The 22,031-nt window shown below is 33.2% G+C and overlaps 2 protein-coding genes across 2 annotated transcripts; one reads left to right on the top strand and one right to left on the bottom strand.

Annotated features, from left to right (window-relative positions):
* Positions 1 to 11,300: 11,300 nt before the first annotated feature.
* LOC130802183 (UDP-arabinopyranose mutase 1-like) lies at positions 11,301 to 15,164 on the top strand. Its single transcript, XM_057666110.1, has 4 exons — positions 11,301 to 11,879; positions 13,731 to 13,981; positions 14,070 to 14,238; positions 14,651 to 15,164. Exons 1-4 carry the CDS (start codon positions 11,565 to 11,567, stop codon positions 14,981 to 14,983), a joined length of 1,068 nt encoding a protein of 355 aa, XP_057522093.1. The 5' UTR covers positions 11,301 to 11,564; the 3' UTR covers positions 14,984 to 15,164.
* A 149-nt stretch (positions 15,165 to 15,313) lies between these two features.
* Positions 15,314 to 21,233, bottom strand: LOC130802182 (tRNA (guanine(26)-N(2))-dimethyltransferase 1-like). The gene is made up of 12 exons (XM_057666109.1): positions 20,959 to 21,233; positions 19,702 to 20,010; positions 19,217 to 19,304; positions 18,968 to 19,089; positions 18,520 to 18,659; positions 18,357 to 18,429; positions 17,440 to 17,528; positions 17,079 to 17,184; positions 16,505 to 16,717; positions 16,197 to 16,391; positions 16,002 to 16,079; positions 15,314 to 15,666 (listed from the first exon to the last, which is right to left on the bottom strand). Exons 1-12 carry the CDS (start codon positions 21,085 to 21,087, stop codon positions 15,427 to 15,429), a joined length of 1,782 nt encoding a protein of 593 aa, XP_057522092.1. The 5' UTR covers positions 21,088 to 21,233; the 3' UTR covers positions 15,314 to 15,426.
* Positions 21,234 to 22,031: the final 798 nt, after the last annotated feature.

The following is a 22,031-nucleotide window of genomic DNA, read 5'->3' as shown; positions in this document are numbered from 1 at the left end:
CAAATTGATAATCATCAATGCACTAAACTTAAGTTATTATATAAACATATTTTGTAGGCTGGAAAGTTAAGCCCGTAAAAGAGATTTAGTATTATAAAACATTAGCTTAATCAAAGTAGTGATAAGTTGTAAGAAGCTAGTATTGATTGGTGAAGCATAATAAGCCCATCTTGTTACAAGAAAGTGCAACATCACAAGTATTGTTTCTATATCTTCTCTAAAAAAAATAAATTAAAAATAGGATTGTTTTTGACTTTTTAGAGGTTCTAGGTTAAATAACAGATAAATAGTTGCTCGTATACAAATTCAAAAAACATGCATGCTGTTTCGATCGTAAACAATGTTAAGGCTAGATGTGATCAAAATGGTTTATAATGATGAAAAAACCAATGTGGACTTAAGATTCGATTTTGAACTGATCCGAAAAATCTAACTCGAAATTGACCTCTAGTCAAGGCGTTTACAAACTTGAGGTTTATTTAAGATTAATAAAAGTGTTTTTTGTATTTAAAGGGTATTTTCCCATGAATAAATGTTTTTATGATGTTTGATACCCTTGTTTTGATGATGTTTGCTACCAAAAATAATAAAAAATAAATTTTTTATTGAATTTTATTTAAGGGGAACCACTTAGTGAAATGTAGAAATGGTTGAAGGTACTTTAATTTCACCATTAAGATAATGTAGCAAGTTGTTTTATTATTTTTGAGTCCCTTGATTTATGAAAGTTTGTTGTGTTAGTGGTTCATGACAATCAATGTAGTGTTGAAGGAATATGAAACATAAGTTGTTACTGTGGACAATTTTCTTCCTATGATAAGAAGCTTGGGGGAATACTTGTGATGCCCTACCATTTTAACTTGTGTACTCGTGTTTCAGAGTATCAACCTTTTATAATTAACAGTGTTTGATAATACATATTAAATATTTGTAAAAATATATTTTAATTTGAAATTTTATAAAATATTTGATGTAATTGTTATAGAAATGAAACTCTCCTCCATAAACATGGCTTTTATTCATAATTTTCGATGATCACTTAATATCACCCTTTCAAATATTAACGGGTGAGAATGAACTTTTATGAAGAAAAATTAAAGCGCTTCAACATACAAAAATAAGGTGAGATTTGGTAGGCTAAAATATTTCACATTTATGTGAAATATGTATCTCTATTTTCATGTATCCCTAATTTTTTCTTTTTATTTTATAGTGGGTCAAGAAACTAATTCAATTAAAAGATTCTGGAATATGTTATATTTTATGATGATTCCTCACACGAGAGTCCTTTAAATTAAAAATGTAGATGCAATATAAACTCTTCTTATACCTGATGCAAATATATTCCACTTCAATGAGAAGAGGGTGAGATTTTATCCCGTGACCTTCCATCACAAATTGGATGAAAGCTAAACCAACTCAACAATAAACTAGTAATTATGATTAAGTCCAATATATGTATAGTCTATCATGGATTAAATTGGATGAACTTATAATGACATAATTTATATTTTCCAATTATTGGACCAATTATAACAAATTGACAATATAATGTGCCAAAATGAGAGAAGATTGATAGTAGTACAAGTTGGGACATTATAGTTACCTATAACAATAAAAAGGTTACATGATTTTCAAGATTTTGGCCCGAACCTTCGTGGTAGGCCCAATTACGGGTTTGGCTAGCCGCTTAAGTTTTGTTTTTTCTCAAAATAGTAAATTAAGTTATTATAGTATATGGCCCAATTATACAAACTATTTTTTTTTTTGAAATGCCCAATTATACAGACTCAGTTTATAAGAATTTGATTCTAACCATATATAGGAGGATTAGATTTCACCAACCTTTGTCTTTAGGAAATTCTTTACCCTTATCTCGGTGCAAAAAATGCAAAGGGGCTTATATTTACTTTTTGGTTTTGATTTAATCAATGGGTTATTAATTCACACTTATCAAAGACGGTCTCACGTAAAATAATTTTAATTGCACTAAATAGTCCAAGACTCCAAGTAAATTAATTATAACATTCACATTAAATATAAAAATACTCTTTATTTTTAATTTGACTCTTTTATATGAGTAAGCCTTATAATAAGACAATCTTATATAAAATTCAAAATTTGAAAAAAATAAGTCTTTTTAATAACTTTAGTCAAAAAATAAGTTTCGTTCAAAATTATTTCTCAAAATAAGTGTCCTTGGCTCCAAAACTAGGCTTGGTGTATACTCGCTGTTACTAACAGCGAATTAAAGGAAATGGTCAAAAATTTAGTCAAGTTACTGACAGCGAACAACAGCAAACCTGGTCAAACATTTGTTCTCTGTTAGTAACATTGAACAAAGGCTTGACCTAGTTTGACTAGGTTTGCTTCTGTTCGCTATTACTAACATTGAACAAATGTTTGACTTTTATTGACTTTTTAAGGTATGATTTAAACTAGCCATTGTAAAATTGAAAAATAGCCGTTATGAAGTTGAAAATAGCCATTGTTATTATGTTCTATAAATAACTCCATCATTTCCCTACTTCATTGTATCCAAACTCCATCATTCTTGTTTTAGTTAATCGATTTTGAAGGTAGCATAATAAACATATGATAATACGATAAACATATACACATCTACATATATATCACAAAATATACACAACAGTCCACATGTTACAAATATTTAATATATACAAAACGTTACTAATGTTTAATATGTAAAAACAATACTAATGCTAATCCTCCTCCTGTACCCTCTCTAACTGTGACGGTTTATGACGCCTCCTACGATAGTAAGAGGCAATCGCATGACGCTCGGGTAGGGGAGGTGATTGATACTGGGATGATCCAGCACCCTGTGAGGACCCGGCACCATAGTCGGGGCACGTTAAGTTTACCTCCTCAAGATGAACGTCGGCATGATGAGGAGATGACCCCTGAGCGTCCATAGTGGTGTTAGGCACAACGACTTCTGGAATGAAGAGCTGAAACTGTGTCCCTAAGAGTATGACTTCGGCAATCTCCTGTACAGACTCCTCCTGGCTGGAGCTGATGACAGCTGTAATGCCCTGTGCCTGCATTCAATTTGGAGTTAATGAAATCTATAATATGTAAGTTCTATGGATAATAATCAACATGGAAGAATATTTACAAACTATGTCATCGTCGATGCTGCGGGAGCGTACTGGATGGCTACGATGATACCTCGTGGTGTCATCCATCGACAAGTGATGGAGAGGAACCACGGCATGTAATCCACCGAAGTAGGTGCGGCTATAGCATCGATCGGCGCATCTTGGGCCAGTAGCTCTAGCCTGTGATCCCAACGAGCGATATGGCGCCAATTGATCTCAAACCAGTTCTTGGGTTCCCGACCCTTGCGTGAGCTGTGATAGAACTCCGCCTCAGTGTCACAAGGCGGCGGGATGCCCTGTACCATTCCAAATTGGTGCAGTACGCGCTCAGGGAGATGTACTTCGACTATGTCAAAGCATATCAAAGGCATAGATGCTCTCCACACCCCTGATAATATCTCTAAGTGCTGAGGCAATGCAGCGTATGCCCCAGCGGGATAAGGGTCCCATCGAAACTACACGTGAAAATGTAATTAATAAATTACGCAATATGATAGTTACAAGACTAGTAAGTGAAGCCTTTACCTGGTTAGCTCGAAGTAGATCCAATTGATCGCGATAGAAGCCCACGCCAGATCTTGTGTGAGTCCTTGTACGTCTATCAAAAGACCACCGCGATCCATATGGCACATCTGGTGGTGGAAGAATTGGTGGCGCAAATGCACCACGTCCCACATTCCTCATCTGTTGCCCAATGAGAATGTGCTCCCACGCCCAAAGCTATAAATTACAGATATAAGTAAGTAAACGAAACATAAGAACAAATTAAAAAACAAATCAATAACATGTAAAGTTAGTATTACCTGGAGAATAATTAGGGGCCCAACGATCTCCTTCACGTTCTTCTGTGAAGCGTCACATAGTCTCCTGTACAAATAACCTAGGGCTGCGAATGCCCAGCTGTAACCGGAGATGACCTCCTATGGCGTATCAAGCAATGTCAAGTACAAAAGCTGTACTCTATTGGCAGTCTTGTCGGAGAACAAGACAACACCAATTAGATATAAGAGTAAGGCGTATCTCACAATGGTAGCCTTATCAGCACCTTCAGGGAGGTGCGAGAAGTTCTGCGCAAGCCATGTTACGCGCAACCCACTCCCTTTGGATACCTCTGGGGGAGGTCGGACTCCTAAGACCCTATGAACTATATCTCGCCAACTATCGAGTCGGCGTCCAACGGTACAGACGGCATGTCCCTCGATGGGAAGCCGTGTAAGCACAGCTACGTCAAGTAAAGTGATAGTAGCTTCACCTAGAGGTAGATGAAAGATATGTGTCTCTTGGCGCCACCGCTCTACTAAAGCTGTGACTGAAGCCCGATCCACTCACCCATAAGCGATGAGGTAGAAGTCGTATAACCTCACTCACTGAATGAAAGAAATGATCCGTGCGTCAATCTGCCACGGAGCAGAGTCGGGATGCCTGGTGCATATGGTCTCTGTATTGGATACCTAAATACACGCTGGAAAGTTCTAATACTAGGACGGACGTACACACCAACATCATTATCTTTCTTAAAGAACCACTCAACTACAGTCTCGGGGTTAGAAACTTGCATTACTTTCAAGAAGCGTGGAAGGAGAGGATAAGAGTCTTCCCATGTCCCATAGATGGAGAGAAGGGCTTGCTTTTTAGCACACCATGCCCGCTTATAGGTCACTTCGACACCAAATTAGTCTTTCACCATTTGTCGTACCACAGAGACCTTAATTGATGGGTCTTCAGCAACACAATTTCTAATAACATTGTTAATCACGGCTGATGTCAAATGAATATGTTCAGCTGACACATTTTCAGTACTTAATACACAACCCCCATGCTTCCCTTTATATGTAACAATTTCCCATGTAGATGAATAGGAGCTCTTCCTAGCCCTTAGCCTCCAAGCACACCCTCTTTTACACTTCAACATAAGCACGGTTTGATTTGAAGTCTCAGTTCGGTACTCAACGTTCCTACGAATATGATACAATCTAACAGTGTCCAACAAGGCATCCTTGTTATCAAACATCATACCCTTTTGAAACTCTCCTTCATCGGAATAGGTTGTATCACATGCCTAAGATATCCAAGAGTTGTCCTCAACGTGTTCATCTAAAGGGGGAACTAGGGCATAAGGTGTAGGAGCAACGATTGTTGGAATGTTACCTAAGGTCATGTCATTAATTGGAGCCTCCTCATCAACACCCACATCGTCCTCAGAAGGAGCTTCAACGAATTCATTACTCTCACTATTAACATCATCCCAAGACTCATTTGTATCTTCTAAGTTAATCGTATCATCATTTGAGACTTGAAGTTTAAGTTGATTGGGTTCATTAGAAGGAGAAGAAGAAGATGGCATAATGGGATTTTGGGTTTCTTGGGTAGAGAAAGGTGTAGGAGAAGGAGGAGAAGAAGTTACATTCAGGACTGCATTTGTTTCTAAAACATTGACATCTTGATTCCCTAGGGATACCTCTTCTACATATAACTCTAAAGAAGGAATAGAGGTAGACTTTGAATACTCCCACATTGCATCTATAGCCTCCTCATCCTCAACCGGAAGAGCTAACAATTCTCCACTCATATTGTATTTAAAACTTACATTAATAGTACTTCTTGTGGTGTCAATGCCAATCTTAGAGCATATAAGATGTTTAAATTCATTCAAATCCATGTTTGAGTTGCATGCAAATAGTTTACGTCTTCCTCCAACATGCTTAACATTGCTACTACTTGATCGAATTGAACCATTCCAAAAACATACAACAGTCACATGAAATGAAGCCATTTCTACAACAATAAGTACAAAATCAACATCCCCATCAAGTTCATAAGAAAGCAAGTACATTGTTCAACAACCCTCACAACTAGAGTTCACAACATTCATAACAACATTTAAAAACAAGGCATATTGATTATTGACTGCATAAATACATATATATAATTTACAAATTTTGGGTTTGCATTCAAACATTTTCTACATTAAATTCAAACATTTTCTATATTAAATTCATGAACAAACAAGCTCATTATGAAGATCATGGCAAATAATAACTACATTTGACATATTTATAGAGTTTAAGTGTAAATGACCACTATAAATGACATACTTTTTAAAAACAAAAAGAACTAAAAAATTTATAATAAAAAGGTACCTTAATAAGCTATAGATCACCAAGAAGTAGTAATTAATTTGCAAGTTTATGAACCTGCATTTATGTGAAAGTTGATGAAGAAATATAAACACTATATTTTCGAAAAAAGAAAAAAAAATTATTACCTGAAGTGAATGTAGTAAGATGACAGAACTAATTAGTAGTAGAGACTTGGAATTTGATGAGATTAATTGAAGGATTAAAGTTGATTTTAATGGTGGGAAGAAGAGGGAGATTTTCGTGGGTTAGGACTGTGAAACGAAGTTGGGTGAAATGAGGAAGAAGGAGAATTGCTGATACTTAGGGACGCATAAGGTCACTGTTACTAACAGCAACAACACTCTTGACCAGTCAACACAATACTTCGCTGTTAGTAACAACAACTTAATCTTTCACTCAAAATTTCAGCAACAATTAATTCGTTGTTACTAATAGCGACTATATGCCGACCTTAGCTTTGGGACCAAAGACACTTATTTTGGGATTAAAGTTTGAACAAAGCTTATTTTTTGACTAAAGTTAATAAAATGTCTTATTTTTTTCAAATTTTCTATAAAATTTATCATTAATATTTTGGAATGAAAAAATTTGGGTTCAAGATGATAACAAGGTTTGATGCCCATTATACACTATTGGGCTATATTGGTGATTTCCACAAAGTGCTTGTATGTCAAGAAATATAGGCTCATTCTAGCAAGCATTGGGCTTCTAGAACAACTTTCATGGTGGGATTATACTTGATCATAGTTGTTGAAGTGGACGACCATTGCACCAAAAGGTAAAAGGATTCTTAAGTGGACATGCACCAAAAATATCTATACAAATTTAAATTAAAAATTAATGTGTCCAATCAAATTAAATAAAATATTTATTTTTATATTTAAAATAATCACTTTTAGTAATTATCATACCGTGAGATAATCAAATAAATAGTCATCATATATCTGTAGTGATTTGTGTGATATAAACTAACTGTTGACTATGTGAAAGATTTTGAAGGGCCATTTGTTGCACATTGAATCAAAATGACGAAGTGGGAAGTTACTAGAATTCTATCTATCTTTGATGTCATACTCCAAGCACGAAGAATTTAGGCACAAGTCTAAATTATTATCTGAATTTATTAATTAAAACTCTCATTAATATTGAATTATATAATATATAATATAAAATAATAATAGTGACAATTGAATTGATTCAAAATATATGTATAAATGAAATTTCGATCTCAAAATATTGGCGTATAAAAAAGTACGTTGCATATAACTAAATCGATAATAATCACGTAAACATTATATACTAAAGATAATAACTTGAGAACTTAATTTTGTCTATACAAACACATGTGTGTATCAAATATGTTGATGTCTTAACTCATATCGATGAATGTCAATAGTAGAGGTATTCAAAACAGACATATACTCTGTTATTTATCTGGCCTTATAATCTATTTGACTTTAATCTGGCTTAAAAAATGAATTTATAATTATGTAAAAATCAATATAGACATAAGAACCGATTTTGTACTTCCGAAATACCGATGATTCGAATGAACACCTCTAGTTACTTGGAAAAACTATAACGGATTATGTATATTAATTAATTAATTAATTAATGTCATTTAAACTTTTAACATAAAGTATGTTTTGTAACGTGAAGTAATTTCTAAATTAATTAGCTCACATTTTCTTTTAATATACAAGCAACAAAACAAATAAAACAAAATGGTAGCTAAAGATATACTCATATGATAGTGTACTTCTAGGGTAGAAAATTAGAAATCTCAAAAATGTTATTAAAATGAGATGAAAAAGATGCATACTTAATTCAATACAAATTGGAAAACCAATTTAAGTTGAGAGGAATTATTATCAAGAAGGATACAATTATTTTTCTTTTGACCAATACACTCATTCAATGTATTTACTTCAATTGACTTTAATTTTATGCATGTTATAGAAACATCAAAATCAAATATAAACCAAAATATAATTTTGTATTAATTTCCAAATTAAAGATATATATAACCCTTGAAAGGAAAAGTTTATAAAATTATTCAATATGTTGTCTACCCTTAAAAATGGTTACTTGTAAAAATAAAAATTAGTTAAATTTTTATGTGAAAATAACCATTTAAAAATCAAATATTTTCTTTTCAAACTCATTTTCAACATATATTTAAAAAAGTGGTACTGTTACTCATTCCGACTAACTTATTGACTTATAAGACCTCTAACACGTATGGTAGTGTTCTTCTTCCCATAAAAATTGGTCATAAGCGTCATTCATTTTCAACATATATCAAAGTGCATGTTTCCTTTTGATCAAATTTTCAAAATTTTATGCTCTCCTTTAAATGCGAGAATGTGTCTATTTTTTTAAAAAATTCAATTCGGTATTCAAACGTAATTAAAAATCACCTTAAAATATGTATCAACATCGTTATTGGTGTCATTCATTACATCATATTTTTTATTAAAAAATTGTCACACTATTACTTTATCTTATTGACTTATAAGTTATACGCTTGAGAGTCAATTTCTAAAAATAAACTATATTTAGAAGGTTGGCAAATAGTTTGAGTCGTAGTATGATGGTTAACAAATAAGAAAAGAGTCTCCCAAGAACCACACCATAAGTTACTCCTTAAATGTTAAAATACGACAAAGTCAATAAAACCAATTCAATTCTACCACACCATAACATAAGATAGCCTTCAATCATGGTAGTTTCTTCCTTTTCCTTTCAATTTGTAAGTCCAAACGTAGCCTAACTTGTGGTTTACTTTCACTCTTTGATTTTTCAATGTACTCGTTATTTTATGCTTGTCTTAGGGCGACCTTAAGTCAACATGTAGTCGAGGTGGATCGACCGGTAAAAAACGGTTAGATTTCACTAATTATAAACTGAAATCGAAATCAATCTGATTTGTCTATTTAATAGTTCAGTCCGCATTATGGCCGATTGCTCTAACTCGGTTTCCAAATCGGCCTAAAGCTTATTGAAAGTGGTCAATGTTATATTAATACTCTAATTAGCTGGCCAATGAAATTTTGTGATAGTAGTACCTTACGTAACAAATGAAACTCTATTTATATTCGATACATACAAAATTGATTCAGCCCAAACGTGTAATAATAAAGTTTAACTCAACGATTTGAAATTGATCCGAACTCGAAATAATATTAAATCATGTTTCGATTTACATCTAACTGCTTTTGATTTTCATAAGAATTTTAGTGTTTTTTTAACAAACCAGTTCCATAAAAAATTTGATAATTATTTGTAGTTGCCCCCTTCAAATTGATTTAGCTTCATTTGTTATTTATTTATTTTGCCCAATACTTCTTTAACTTTGATAGTTAGGGTGATTTGAAGTTTAGGAAAGCCACGCTATCATTATTATATTATTATAATTTGTAAATATAAATAACATCCCCTATTTTTTTACTAAATAACATCCACATTAATTTTTAAAAAATAAAAGTAGTTATAAATTGGGAGTTGGGATATAGTCTATAGGAGTTCAATTTTCTTAAATAGAGCAATAATTCTTGTAAGAAAAAGAAAACTTCTTTAAATACAACCACAACAAATCTGTACTACTAAGCAGTACAATCTTGATTCTTGACAAGAAACATGAAACAAAGCACATGAAAATTGAAATAAGCTTTAAATGTATCAAAGTATTTCTTTCGGCACTTTTTAAAATCTTTTTCTTTCATTTACTCTCAATAAATTTTAGAATAAATGTGAAAAAAATTCTAAAGATAGTAAATACTCCCTCCGAACCAATTTAGTTGTCTCATTTGCTTGGACACGATTATTAAGGATGGTGTGAGGTCTATTAAAAAGGGTAAATAGTGAAGGGTAAGTAGTGAAGGATAGTTGGGTAAGTAAGGTATATAAAAGTATATTCATAATTACGTGTGTGAACTAAGGATATTTAGGTTAAAAAAAATGACAAAAATAGAAATGTGACACTAAAATGACTTTGCCAAATAAGGAAATGAGACAACTAAAATGATTCGGAGGCAGTATGTTTTATTGGTAGGGAAAAAGTGATAAAATAAATGAATTTTTTTTATTACAATGTAGTCTAAACGAAAAGAAGAATTAAGGAAAGTGACACTCACTTCAAATTGAGACAACATTATAAATGTTTTAATTACATCTATATTGATTGAGATAGCATAGTATTTAGAGTCTAATTTAGATATTTGTTATCAAATTTTTAAGACATAATATAAAAATATCAACAAATTATACACTGAAGAATATTGAAGATGTAAACAATATTATTATTATAGATTTTATGTTTTATGTTATACATTTAATATCAAAAATCTAGTCTCTATAATTCAGGTTTTAGGTTAAAAAAATATTGCTCATAAATTTGTGTGTAAACAAATAAGTTTCAAAATATTTTGAGAAAAGTTAAATAATGTACAATTATGTATATTACCTCATTTAATTAATTAAAAAATCAAAATTCATCTATTAAATAGCCTTTTAATTCATAAAGTAGTATTCTATTTTTTTAGTCGAACTCATCTCTATTGTTTTAAATTAATTTTGTTAATTAAATTACTTTATTTTTTAATGTGAATTCAACTAAATAAAACAAACTTATTATCATTGTTGAAATCATGTGAAATTTAATGATAGATGGCATTTTCCATGATCCATCCAACAATATAGGCTCTTATGAAACAATCAGACAAAGATTCCCTTACCCTTCTAGTTCAAAAATTCTCCAATCATTAATCTTGTGGAGTATTAATAATATCAATAATTAATTAATTATTTTAATTAATTACATCCATTCATATAATATCATCATTCTTTCCTATTTTAGCTCAAAGATCACTCATATTAATTCACCTAAATCATCTCACTAAAATTCTATATAAAGTAATTAATTACCTCTTCGTATCCAAAATTTCTAATTTCCATTTATGTAAACAATATTTTCCAATAAATTCAAAACCATGAAATATATTACCTTAATTTAGGCTTTTTCCTTCCCACCCCAAAAAATCTTAATTCAAGGAGAATTCACAAGCCAAATCACATACCTCTCACACCTTTCTTACATCCCTATTAATTTATTCCCAATATAAATAAATAAATAAATCCCTTTTCCCTCCATCAACAAAATATAAAACAAAAAAAAAACACAAAAAAAAAACCCAAACTTCTATAAATTTCAATCATCCAAAACTCTAAACTCAATAAAAAAACTTTCTACTTTCTCTCTCTAGAAATTTTTTGTTTTCCCCTGTTTTTTTTCTGTTCATCAATGGCTACTTCTGCAACTCCATTGCTGAAAGATGAGCTTGATATTGTGATACCCACAATTAGAAACCTTGATTTTCTTGAAATGTGGAGGCCATTTTTTGAACCATATCATTTGATCATTGTACAAGATGGTGATCCTACAAAAAAAATTAGGGTTCCTCAAGGATTTGATTATGAACTTTATAATAGAGATGATATTAATAGAATTTTGGGTCCTAAATCTAATTGTATTTCTTTCAAAGATTCTGCTTGCCGTTGTTTTGGTTATATGGTTTCCAAGAAGAAGTATATTTACACCATTGATGATGATTGTTTCGTAAGTTTTTTTTTTCAATAACTTTTTAAGTTAATTTTGATTTATTTTATTATTTCTTTGGTTTTTTCCAATTGGGTTTATTGAAAAAAAAAATTTTAATTCGGGTTGAGGCTAAATAATATAAACGTAATGGGAGAAAGAATTAATCATACATTTTTGCTTGTCACGTTAATTTACTCATTATTCAAGCTCCGTCAAATATAATATAATATGAATATGGGAATATTTGTCTAATAAGTATAAATTTTATTGATTTTTTGCACTTGTGACTTGAATTGGGTAGTGGGTTTGTTGTTTGACATTCTTGTAATGAAATTTTATTAATTAGTAAATTGGAATATTGGATAATTGTATCTATAATTGCTTTGTGCGAAAATTTTGATGATTAATGTGTTATGAACTCACTAACTGAGACTAATGGTTCATGATAATTACTTTTATATTTTCATATGAATTTTGTTGATTTGTTTTGATCACGTAAAAATGCTTTAATATTGTTTTTGTGTTTGTTGTGTATTTTTAGAACTAAATTCATAGCTCATTTTCCAAATATTGCATGATATTCTATTACTATTACAAAAGTCAAATCAAAGTCAAATCAATACATTTTTGTGCACCTTAAAATACTCTTCTTGTGCACCTTAAAATACTCTTCTTGTGCACCATATGTGTTCCATGACTAAAGATGTATTTATTTTATTCCAATTTTAATTGAGAGTACGCTGGGATTGAAGAATTACGTACCTTAGGTACAATATGGTTAAGTATACTATGAGCAGGCTTGATAAAATCCTTGTATAACTTCTTCAATTTCTCAATAAAGAGGAATATGATCAATCGTAGTTCGAATGTATATAAAAAGAATTTCTTTTTTGACAAAATCTCTTGACAAGTTTAATGGACATATTTGTTCGATTTAATTGTCTCGTTTTATCACAAAATCCATTAAAATGTATTACTATTTTAAAATGTAGTATTAGGTCACAATAAAAAAGAAAAAAAAATTTATATTCAAAAGTTTCACAACCATAAAGATGACACGATATATTTTATGAAATTTACACTACAAATCATTTTATTAATCTTGCTATTAATAACATTTATTTGGGCTATTAATATCATTTAATTGTACCCATGAAGTACGCTAATTAACTCCTACACTCAACTTATTAAGGAATTTAATTCTGTTGACTAAAATGTTCATTAATCTTGACCTTAGAGATGGAGATAGTCTTATTTTACAAAGATTAAAGGTCACTGTTACGTGTTCAATAAGGCCAAAGATTTATATTTTTTATTATAATAATGAATTTCATATCAAAAATGACTCATTAAATTATGTGTATTTTTATATTTTACATATATGTGAATCAGAGTGCTTAAAATGGATTTGATGACCCAATATTTATCCGACCTTGAAACCGAAACCGTCTTTAAAATGAATTTAAATGATGTAAAAATCAATGTGGACACAAAATCTGATTTCAAACCGGCCCGAAATACCTGACCCGAAATTGACTCGATGACCAGAATGAACACCTATATGTGAATGTAAAGTTGTTGATAATGTTTGCCTTCAAGGGTCGATTCGGAACTACCTCTTTGTTTTTGTTAACAAAGGTATGGTTGTGTATATTTGATCCCTCCAATCTCTACCTAGGTGGGAGCCATTTAATAGCATTGGAGTAATCAAATGTTGTTGCTTAAATTTCACTGTTGTATTACTAGTTATAGTTTTGTTTACAAACTTATAATTTCTTCTCAATATGTGATCTTTGTCTTCCATTGGTGTCACCTAACTGGAATCCCTTGGTCATGTATGTTACGTAAATCTGTTCGTTCGAGCTATAGGTTGCCAAGGACCCATCCGGCCATGACATTAACGCGCTAGATCAGCACATCAAGAACCTTTTGAGCCCTTCAACACCTTTCTTCTTCAACACATTGTACGATCCTTTTCGTGATGGTGCTGATTTTGTTCGGGGATACCCCTTTAGCTTGCGCGAGGGTGTTCCAACTGCTGTTTCTCATGGTTTGTGGCTTAATATCCCTGATTATGATGCACCAACTCAGCTTGTCAAACCCCTCGAGAGGAACAAAAGGTGCCTTCCTAGCACAACAGTTCTTCACTCGTTCGACTGCACAATCTTAAGTTGTTTTCAATTAATCCTTTGGTTATGTATCTTATAGGTATGTGGATGCAGTTTTGACTATCCCAAAGGGTACATTGTTCCCCATGTGTGGTATGAACTTGGCTTTCGATCGTGAGCTTATCGGACCTGCCATGTACTTCGGTCTCATGGGCGATGGTCAGCCCATTGGACGTTACGATGATATGTGGGCTGGATGGTGTGTCAAGGTAATATTTCTCCTTCAAATTTATCATTATCATCATCGTCATCGTACCCAGTGTATCATGCCCTTAGGAAACAATGATTAGGGTCTGGGAAGGGAAGGAAGGCGGAAACCCATACCTATGAAGGAGGATGCGGCCAGTCTCCGGCTCGAGAGAGATCCTCATAAGTCATAATGATAGGCCATCATACCTAGTATATATACCGCTTATAGAAACTACGGTCAGGGTCTTGGGATGGTTAAACGACAACAGACTACATATTTATCAAAATTGATACGCAGGTTGTGGCCAGTAAGACCCCAGATAATGACCAGCAATGGCTGCAAATGAAACCAAAAGACCCATGAACCGATATATCAGTTTCAGTGGTTGTGTGTATGACTTAACGATATATCTTTGTTACGATTTCGTGTAGGTCATTTGTGATCACTTGGGATTAGGAGTGAAAACCGGTCTCCCCTACATCTTTCACAGCAAGGCTAGCAACCCTTTCACAAACTTAAGGAAAGAATACAAAGGCATTTTTTGGCAAGAAGAGATCATCCCATTCTTCCAATCTGCTGTCATTCCACAAGAGTGCACCACAGTTCAACAATGCTACAAAGAGCTCTCCAAGCAAGTCAAAGATAAGCTAGCGAAAATCGATCCTTACTTCGACCAGCTTGCGGATGCCATGATCACATGGATCGATGCATGGGACGAGCTCAACCCACCTAGCTCCAAGTTGCCTAACGGCAACGCCAAGTAGATTTGATCAATAACATTTTTATGTTCAATTCAGATTTTTTTTATGTCATATGAAGTATTGAGGTTACTAATAGGCTCACATTCTACATTTACATCTTCAAAATTTCAGGAATCATAATTTGTTATTTACTTTAAACCTTGTGGGGCCATGAGCTTTAGAACAATAAATTTTAGTTTCTATCTTTGTGTTGGGTTATATTTCTTCATTATTTTGTTTTTTGATCAAATAAGATTGGATCATCCTCTACAGACGATAGAGAAGAAAATTTTAATACTTTTTGTAGGTGGTGAAAATCAAACGTACGTTATATGGGTAAAAAGATAAGTCTACTGAACTTTAACTTTCAATACTAATTATAATTTGAGTCAAAATTTCGTTAATGAACCATGGATCGTTTCAACATATTAAAACGTTACAACAATTAGCTCAAATCTCTAGCATAATTAAGAATTAGAAGCATTATTAGTGTCGGTTTTGGGACGCTTAGCATCAGGCTCTTCATCTTCTTCATGGTTGGCTGAACCGTTAATGGCCTCAGGACCCAAAAGTGATACATGTTTGCTGGTAATCTGGCGGCCTGCCCGAACCTTAGGTCCCCAATGTCTTTCTGGATTTGGAAGAAAACGAGCAACTTTCTTTGTCTGTGCCTGGCTGAGAGAGGCGACTGCTCTGGTAAAGTTAGCCTGGTATATTCAGCATAGAATGAGAACAATGAGTAGAACCAAAAAGTCGCAAGGACGGTTTGAGGTGCAAACCTAACACCCCATCATCGTTTTCAGCAAACTAAACTAGTGCCCATATATTAGTACCAATGTCACATGATTCGCTAATCTCCCCGCGAATTGCGAATCGAAATAAGCGAATTATGCTCTATTTTAAGCGAATCTCAAATTCAAAAGACGAATTAGTTGGCGAATCATGGTACATTGATTAGTACCCCATTTTAAATAATCACATTTTATGCCTTGATATGTACCTCGACAAAATATGATCGAACTTAGAAAGTGAGGTTGTTTACCTGAAGTTCAGGTTCCTTGGAGAGTATCACAGTTCCAGATTGATCTGAAGGCTGAGGTTTAATCGGATGGTTTTTCACCTAAACCGAAATAATGGTGAGTTAGAGTGCTTTATAAACATAAAAACCCGAGGGCCCAGATGAGTAACAGCAACCACTATGACAATATGCAATTTAGGAAAGTATCCGAAAAATTACCCAACAACGCATAATGTCCCAAATGACACTCATGGGTGCATCGGTTTTCAAACCCAACGGGCTTGTGTGTGTTCCGGATATGCGATACCCAGCATTCAATACTGCTGATTTGAATATAACAGCTGACGGAGAGGTGCATTTCAGTGTTCCACCGAGGTTATGCAAACTTAAAAACAATGGAACGTCAGGCAGCTCCTGCACGAGAGGTTAAACACAAAGAAACATAAGCCCGGCAATCAATTTAAGGCATTCCAATTTTACGTTCCTTTCGAGATAGTTTGAGAACTACATTCCCGAAGAAAATTTACCTCTGAGATAGTCGTCAGCAATGCAATAATGCGATTATAAGCAGGATATCGCTCCTTCATAGGTTTGACGTCCGATAGTAATGTAGTCACCCACTCTTGATCGTGTAACGGAGCTGACCAAATAGGGCCGCCCATGTTAAATCGCTTACCACAATCAGTGCATTCTTGTGGGACGATAGGACCATAGCCGGGATAGTATTTCACACTGTTGTTCTATATACACAAGGAAAAAAAATCCAAAACAGATAAGATGAACTTTCGAAAGATGTAAAAAACGAGCAAGATATATAATAAACATGGATGAGCATTCATGCATCTATCCATTCTTTTTAGACAAATTGTTTATTAAGACTAAAGACAGTTTATTATTTTTACTCTAAACATGACAGCAGTTATCTGCCAAATTAAGCTTAAGTTAATCAAATTTTTTTAAAATATAAATGATTTGGGCTGCTTGTGTGGGCCCATTTTCACCGTGAGACGGTCTCATATAAACAGATGCCCCAAAATCTTTGAAAAGAAGATCAATAGATATAGATATTGAACCTAAATATTTGGATGACTAGGCAAATACCTTGGATACAGTTCTCCCGAGAGGCTGTAGATGGAAAGAATCGCATCCAACACATTGGTAAACGTATGATAGCTTAAGAGGAGTCTCCTTCATAAGGTTAGCCGAACTGCCATATATCATATACTCATCAAGAGTTCAAAGGAACGATCAAAAGCTAAAAGTGAAGAGCCAAGCGACATAATAAGCCCCCTAAGCTAACATCGTAAAGTTTTCAAATATATGGAACCAGAAAAAAAAAAAAAAACAGTGATGAGGGTGGGATTCATCTCAGGTCTTGGTACCATTGCCCGAGACTTTGAACTAGTTACGCTAGTTGAATCAGAAGCCCGAATCATAAATTAGTTAAGGATATTTTACCAACCTGTATATGCGAACAAAAACTCGAATGTAAAAATCCATCTGGACAGAGAGCACGGGAACAATGTAGCGTTTATAACGATTTGCATGGCTCTGCATAATACAGTAAAGTATCAGCCCAAGTGGAATATATATGAAGAAATTAAGTAAACTGTAAATCTTGTGTTCTTTCCTATGAACACTAGGTTGCTCTCATATACATACACATATAATGCCTACGCTTATGCCTAAGCCAATACATCAAATATCTAGAGGCAACACGAAGCCCATAAAATGCACGAAAAAGCATGGTTTCTACAGCAGTATAAGGCTACGAGCTACTGCTTTATCGGTGTATTGTCTATTGCTTGTCATACATGAATTCCTTAGAATCGAAGAGATATGTTTACAAATACGCTTGTCGAGAGTTCAATATTGTACTGGAAAGACTATTGCTACTAATAGATATTGGTTCTCACTTTGAGCTCTTCCGGTCTAGATTATACGTTATTTAAGTGCAAATAAGCTTGTAGAGAGTTGTAATTGTGCATAATTTTGATGAATTTCCATTGCATTTTAATTACAAAAGGCCAATTGGTAATTCAACAACAACATTTCATTATTCTAATGCCATAAAGTGGCTCTCACCAAGAGTGAGGTTTGGGGGTTCAGACGTATACAACCTTACCCTTGTGACATTGTTATACCCTTGTTTATTAACAACGAGGTTGTTTCCGATCGATCCTTTGGAAGCAAGCATCAACTGTAACTTCATATTCATAAGAAGTACATATGATTTGATGAGCCGTTTTACAATAGTCCAATATAATTGACAACTGGTATGAAAAAAAACTTTTGGAAAGTACAAAAAGCATCCAACGAAAAATGTTTGTTCCATATTCAAACGTTTCTCTAAATGAGAAGATAGTTCAAGCTCGATACCTCAATGCTAGCAAGCAAAATCCTCAAAGCCATTTCATGACAATACTTAGCTCTCAACGGAATCGATCCATACCTATCAGAATGAGCCAACACTACATCATACAATCTACATCCAATACACTTATAATTGTGGAGTTCAACAAAAATGGTACAAACTACATACTTAGAATAACAAGCTTCTGCATTATTCCCACACAATACTGCCATATCTGTGGCTGTACACATAAGCATACCGCCATCAACAATAGATTGAACAGCCGAGTCCAAAAACACAGACGGTGAACCATATGGATCAAGATCAACCTAGAAGCAAATCCGAAACAGTTATTAGTGCTCCACAATTAAAATCAAAAAACACAAAGAGAAATAAATAGCCTTTTGTTAGCTCCAGAACAGTGAAACATAATCCACTAGTTAGTTCACCTTTTGGATTCACAATTCACTCAAAATGGTTCAAAAATAGCCTATAATCAACCATGATTCGCTTTTTTCTATTCGCAATTTGCAAGGCAATCAGCAAATCATGTACATGAAGAAGAAATCTTATCTATTCATACATACTAGAGCATTTACAACCAGGCTATAAAAGGTATCAATTAATATAACTATACCATATCGAATTCTTTTGGATGAGTAAGCATATAAACCCGAGCATCAGCTAGGTGAGATTCCACCTTCGAACATGCTAGTGAACCATTAAATTTTATGTTTCTCCGGCATGCTTCAACAGAAGCTGCATAAAAACAGATATAAACTATCACTACCACATCAATGAGGACTATAGATAAATTTCAAGAAGATTAGTCTATTAAGACAAAATATTGATATGCGGAGATAAAACTAAGCTACAACTATACTACCTTTATCATTGTCCAAGGCAACAACTTGACCAATCCCTTCTACTTCGCGGGCATATCTTAGAGCTCTTAAACCAGACGCGGACAAAGCCTAAAGATTTAAAATCGAGAAAGATTCATCTCAATGGCATAAAAAACACACATCTAATGTCTGTTACATAAGTAAATGAAGGAAAAATTACCAGGAATAATACAACTTATTGCTTATTTCCCTACAATAATACCAACTTTTGATTAACTATGAATAATACCAACTAAGGGGTATTTCCCTAAAATATTTCCAATATGTTAAAAATCAAACTATAGGAGATTATATGACAAAAAAATTGTTAAATTAGTTAACAAACAAAAGTTGATATTATTCTAGGAAAAAAACCCTAAAGTTGTTGTTATTCGTGGTTAATCAAAAATTGGTATTATTGTAAGTTTTTCCATAAAAGAACAGCATATTCAATATCTTCACCAAAAACAAAATCCAAGTCCAATACCTCGAGAACTCTAGGTGGCTTTAGTTCCCGTTGAGCTTTCACTCCTACGCCATTGCTTGGTTCACCTACATTTCCTAAGGAAACATCAATAAGCTTGGCGGCTTCCGGTGCATCACCATCATGAACGCTATTACTTGTTTCTCGATCAACCTCTGCTGAGCCATTCTCTTTAGAAACAAAAGCATCAGATTTTCCCTCAAATGTTCCAAGTCCGCCCTTGGCTTTCCTAGACAAAAATGCTTCATGCTCTTCTTTACGTTTGTTTATAAATGTTCTTAAAACAGCGATTGAAAGATCCCTATTGTTAACCTGAATCACATAGAAATACACCAATTAAGGACACACAACCAAGCACACATCCATCCCAAAAATCGATCAAGCACTCCCCCATTTTTGCACTTTAAACAAATATCATCTAAGTAACCAAAGAAACTCATTCAATTTGCAAATGTACTAGTGTACCCTCTTTAACGCTTGCTAGTCAATTGTCACAAGCTAAATCAATATACTACCCTTCAATCCCCAAGAATTGACAATGACACATATTGCTCCATCTATTAGAGTATATAAGGCCTTAGCCCGCAGCTTAAAGTTGAATATTTAGTGCCAGATAGGGGATGACTTGTGTTGCATCCACACTTTTAGCTCAAAGGATTCTCGTGTAAGAGGGCATGTTAGATATATAAGATATCATGGTCCCTGGGGCTTGAACCATCTACTTAAACTTTTATTGAGTTGGTTCTTGACACCATCTAAACTAACACATATGGCACCATCTAGGATGAGCAAAGATCGAGAGCGGAACATAAATACACACTAATTTTGTAAGCCCCGATTATTTTACATTTTTTCCATACTATGAGCCCTAAAAACAAGCAATTTAAACTACAAAAAGTAATGTAAACTAGTAAATCAAACACCTTCCACATGCCTAGAACAGCGCAGCCCGGCCCAGCAGAGATTGCATAAACTTCAAGATTTCAATCTAACAACCAAACTTATAAAGCAATAATCTTTCTATATGATTGATCAAGACTTAATACATTAACATTTTGTTAATGCAAACAAAACATTATGATTAAATTTCCGATTGAATTTCTTACAACTATTGATGTGCATCAATTTATTTCCCAGGCATCGCAAAATGAATACAATTACAGTTCACAAAATTCACTATCCATAAATCAATTTTTCACCTCTCTATTTTTATATATAAACCCAAAATAAAAATTAAACAAAAAAATTGTAAAATCAAACCTGGGTTTTATTGAAAAAGACTTTATTCTTAGATTGCATAAGAATCTCAGCTTCTCCTTCTTTAATAATGTCATAATCATTGAAATCAACACTATGTTCTTCAACTGATCTCTTTTTTGAATCATCCATCTCTTTTCACTGATTTTTTCTTCTTCCTCTTTATCAATTAGAAGTTACAGTTTCAAATTTGAGAAATTAGAAAGATTTAAAAATTGGTTTTTATATGTTTTGTGTTCAAAGCAGGAGTCGGTTAAACACTTAAACCCTACTTCCAAATAGTGTATTTTTTTTTTTTTGAAAGAACCCTACCTCCATGTAGTTAACACAAATGTGAGACATCGTCTTGTTAAGAGACAATCTCTAATTGGGTCGATCCATTATATCATATATTTTTTAAAATTATTAAGAATAAAGTAAATAGACATTTAAAATATTGAAAGTAAGCATTAAGAATACAGTAAGTAAGCATTAAGAATAATGTAAGTAGACGTTAAGAATACGATAACTAGGAATTAATCTTTAATGGATAAGTAAGCATTAAGGATAATGCAAGTAGACATTAAGAATACGATAAGTAGGAATTAATCTTTAATGGGTTGAATTTGATATATGTCTCCCAAGGAGACGATATCTCAAGAGATACCGCTAAAGTCTACTACTCCATATTCTTAATTAATATTACAAAAAATATCAAAATAATATTTTCAATAAATGTATTTAATAATTACTTTTTAGGAGTAATATATAAATAGTTTTTTTTGAACCAGTGAAATATTTAGTTAATTATAATTATTGTTTTTATTAGAAAATAATAAAATATACAAAAATATAATTTAGATATGTTATTTACGACAATTAGACCCAATTTGATAGTGTATTATATTCAAGCTAAGGTTTTCTAAGAATCAGGTTTTCAATTCGTTTAGGGGCCTATGGCCTTTGGTCTTTAGTGGTCATCATCTCAATGAGATCACATGATTCAAGGAGGGTGAAAAAATACTCTCATTATAAGGAGGTTGCGATTAAAAAGAGCTCCTCAATTCTGGTAAGGAGTGCAAGACAAGAACTTATCA

The sequence above is a fragment of the Amaranthus tricolor genome, chromosome 16, assembly GCF_026212465.1.
Source record: "Amaranthus tricolor cultivar Red isolate AtriRed21 chromosome 16, ASM2621246v1, whole genome shotgun sequence".
In the NCBI taxonomy this organism is placed as follows: Eukaryota; Viridiplantae; Streptophyta; class Magnoliopsida; order Caryophyllales; family Amaranthaceae; genus Amaranthus; species Amaranthus tricolor.
Note: the sequence above shows the minus strand (reverse complement) of the source record. Positions and strands in the feature narration are given on the sequence as shown.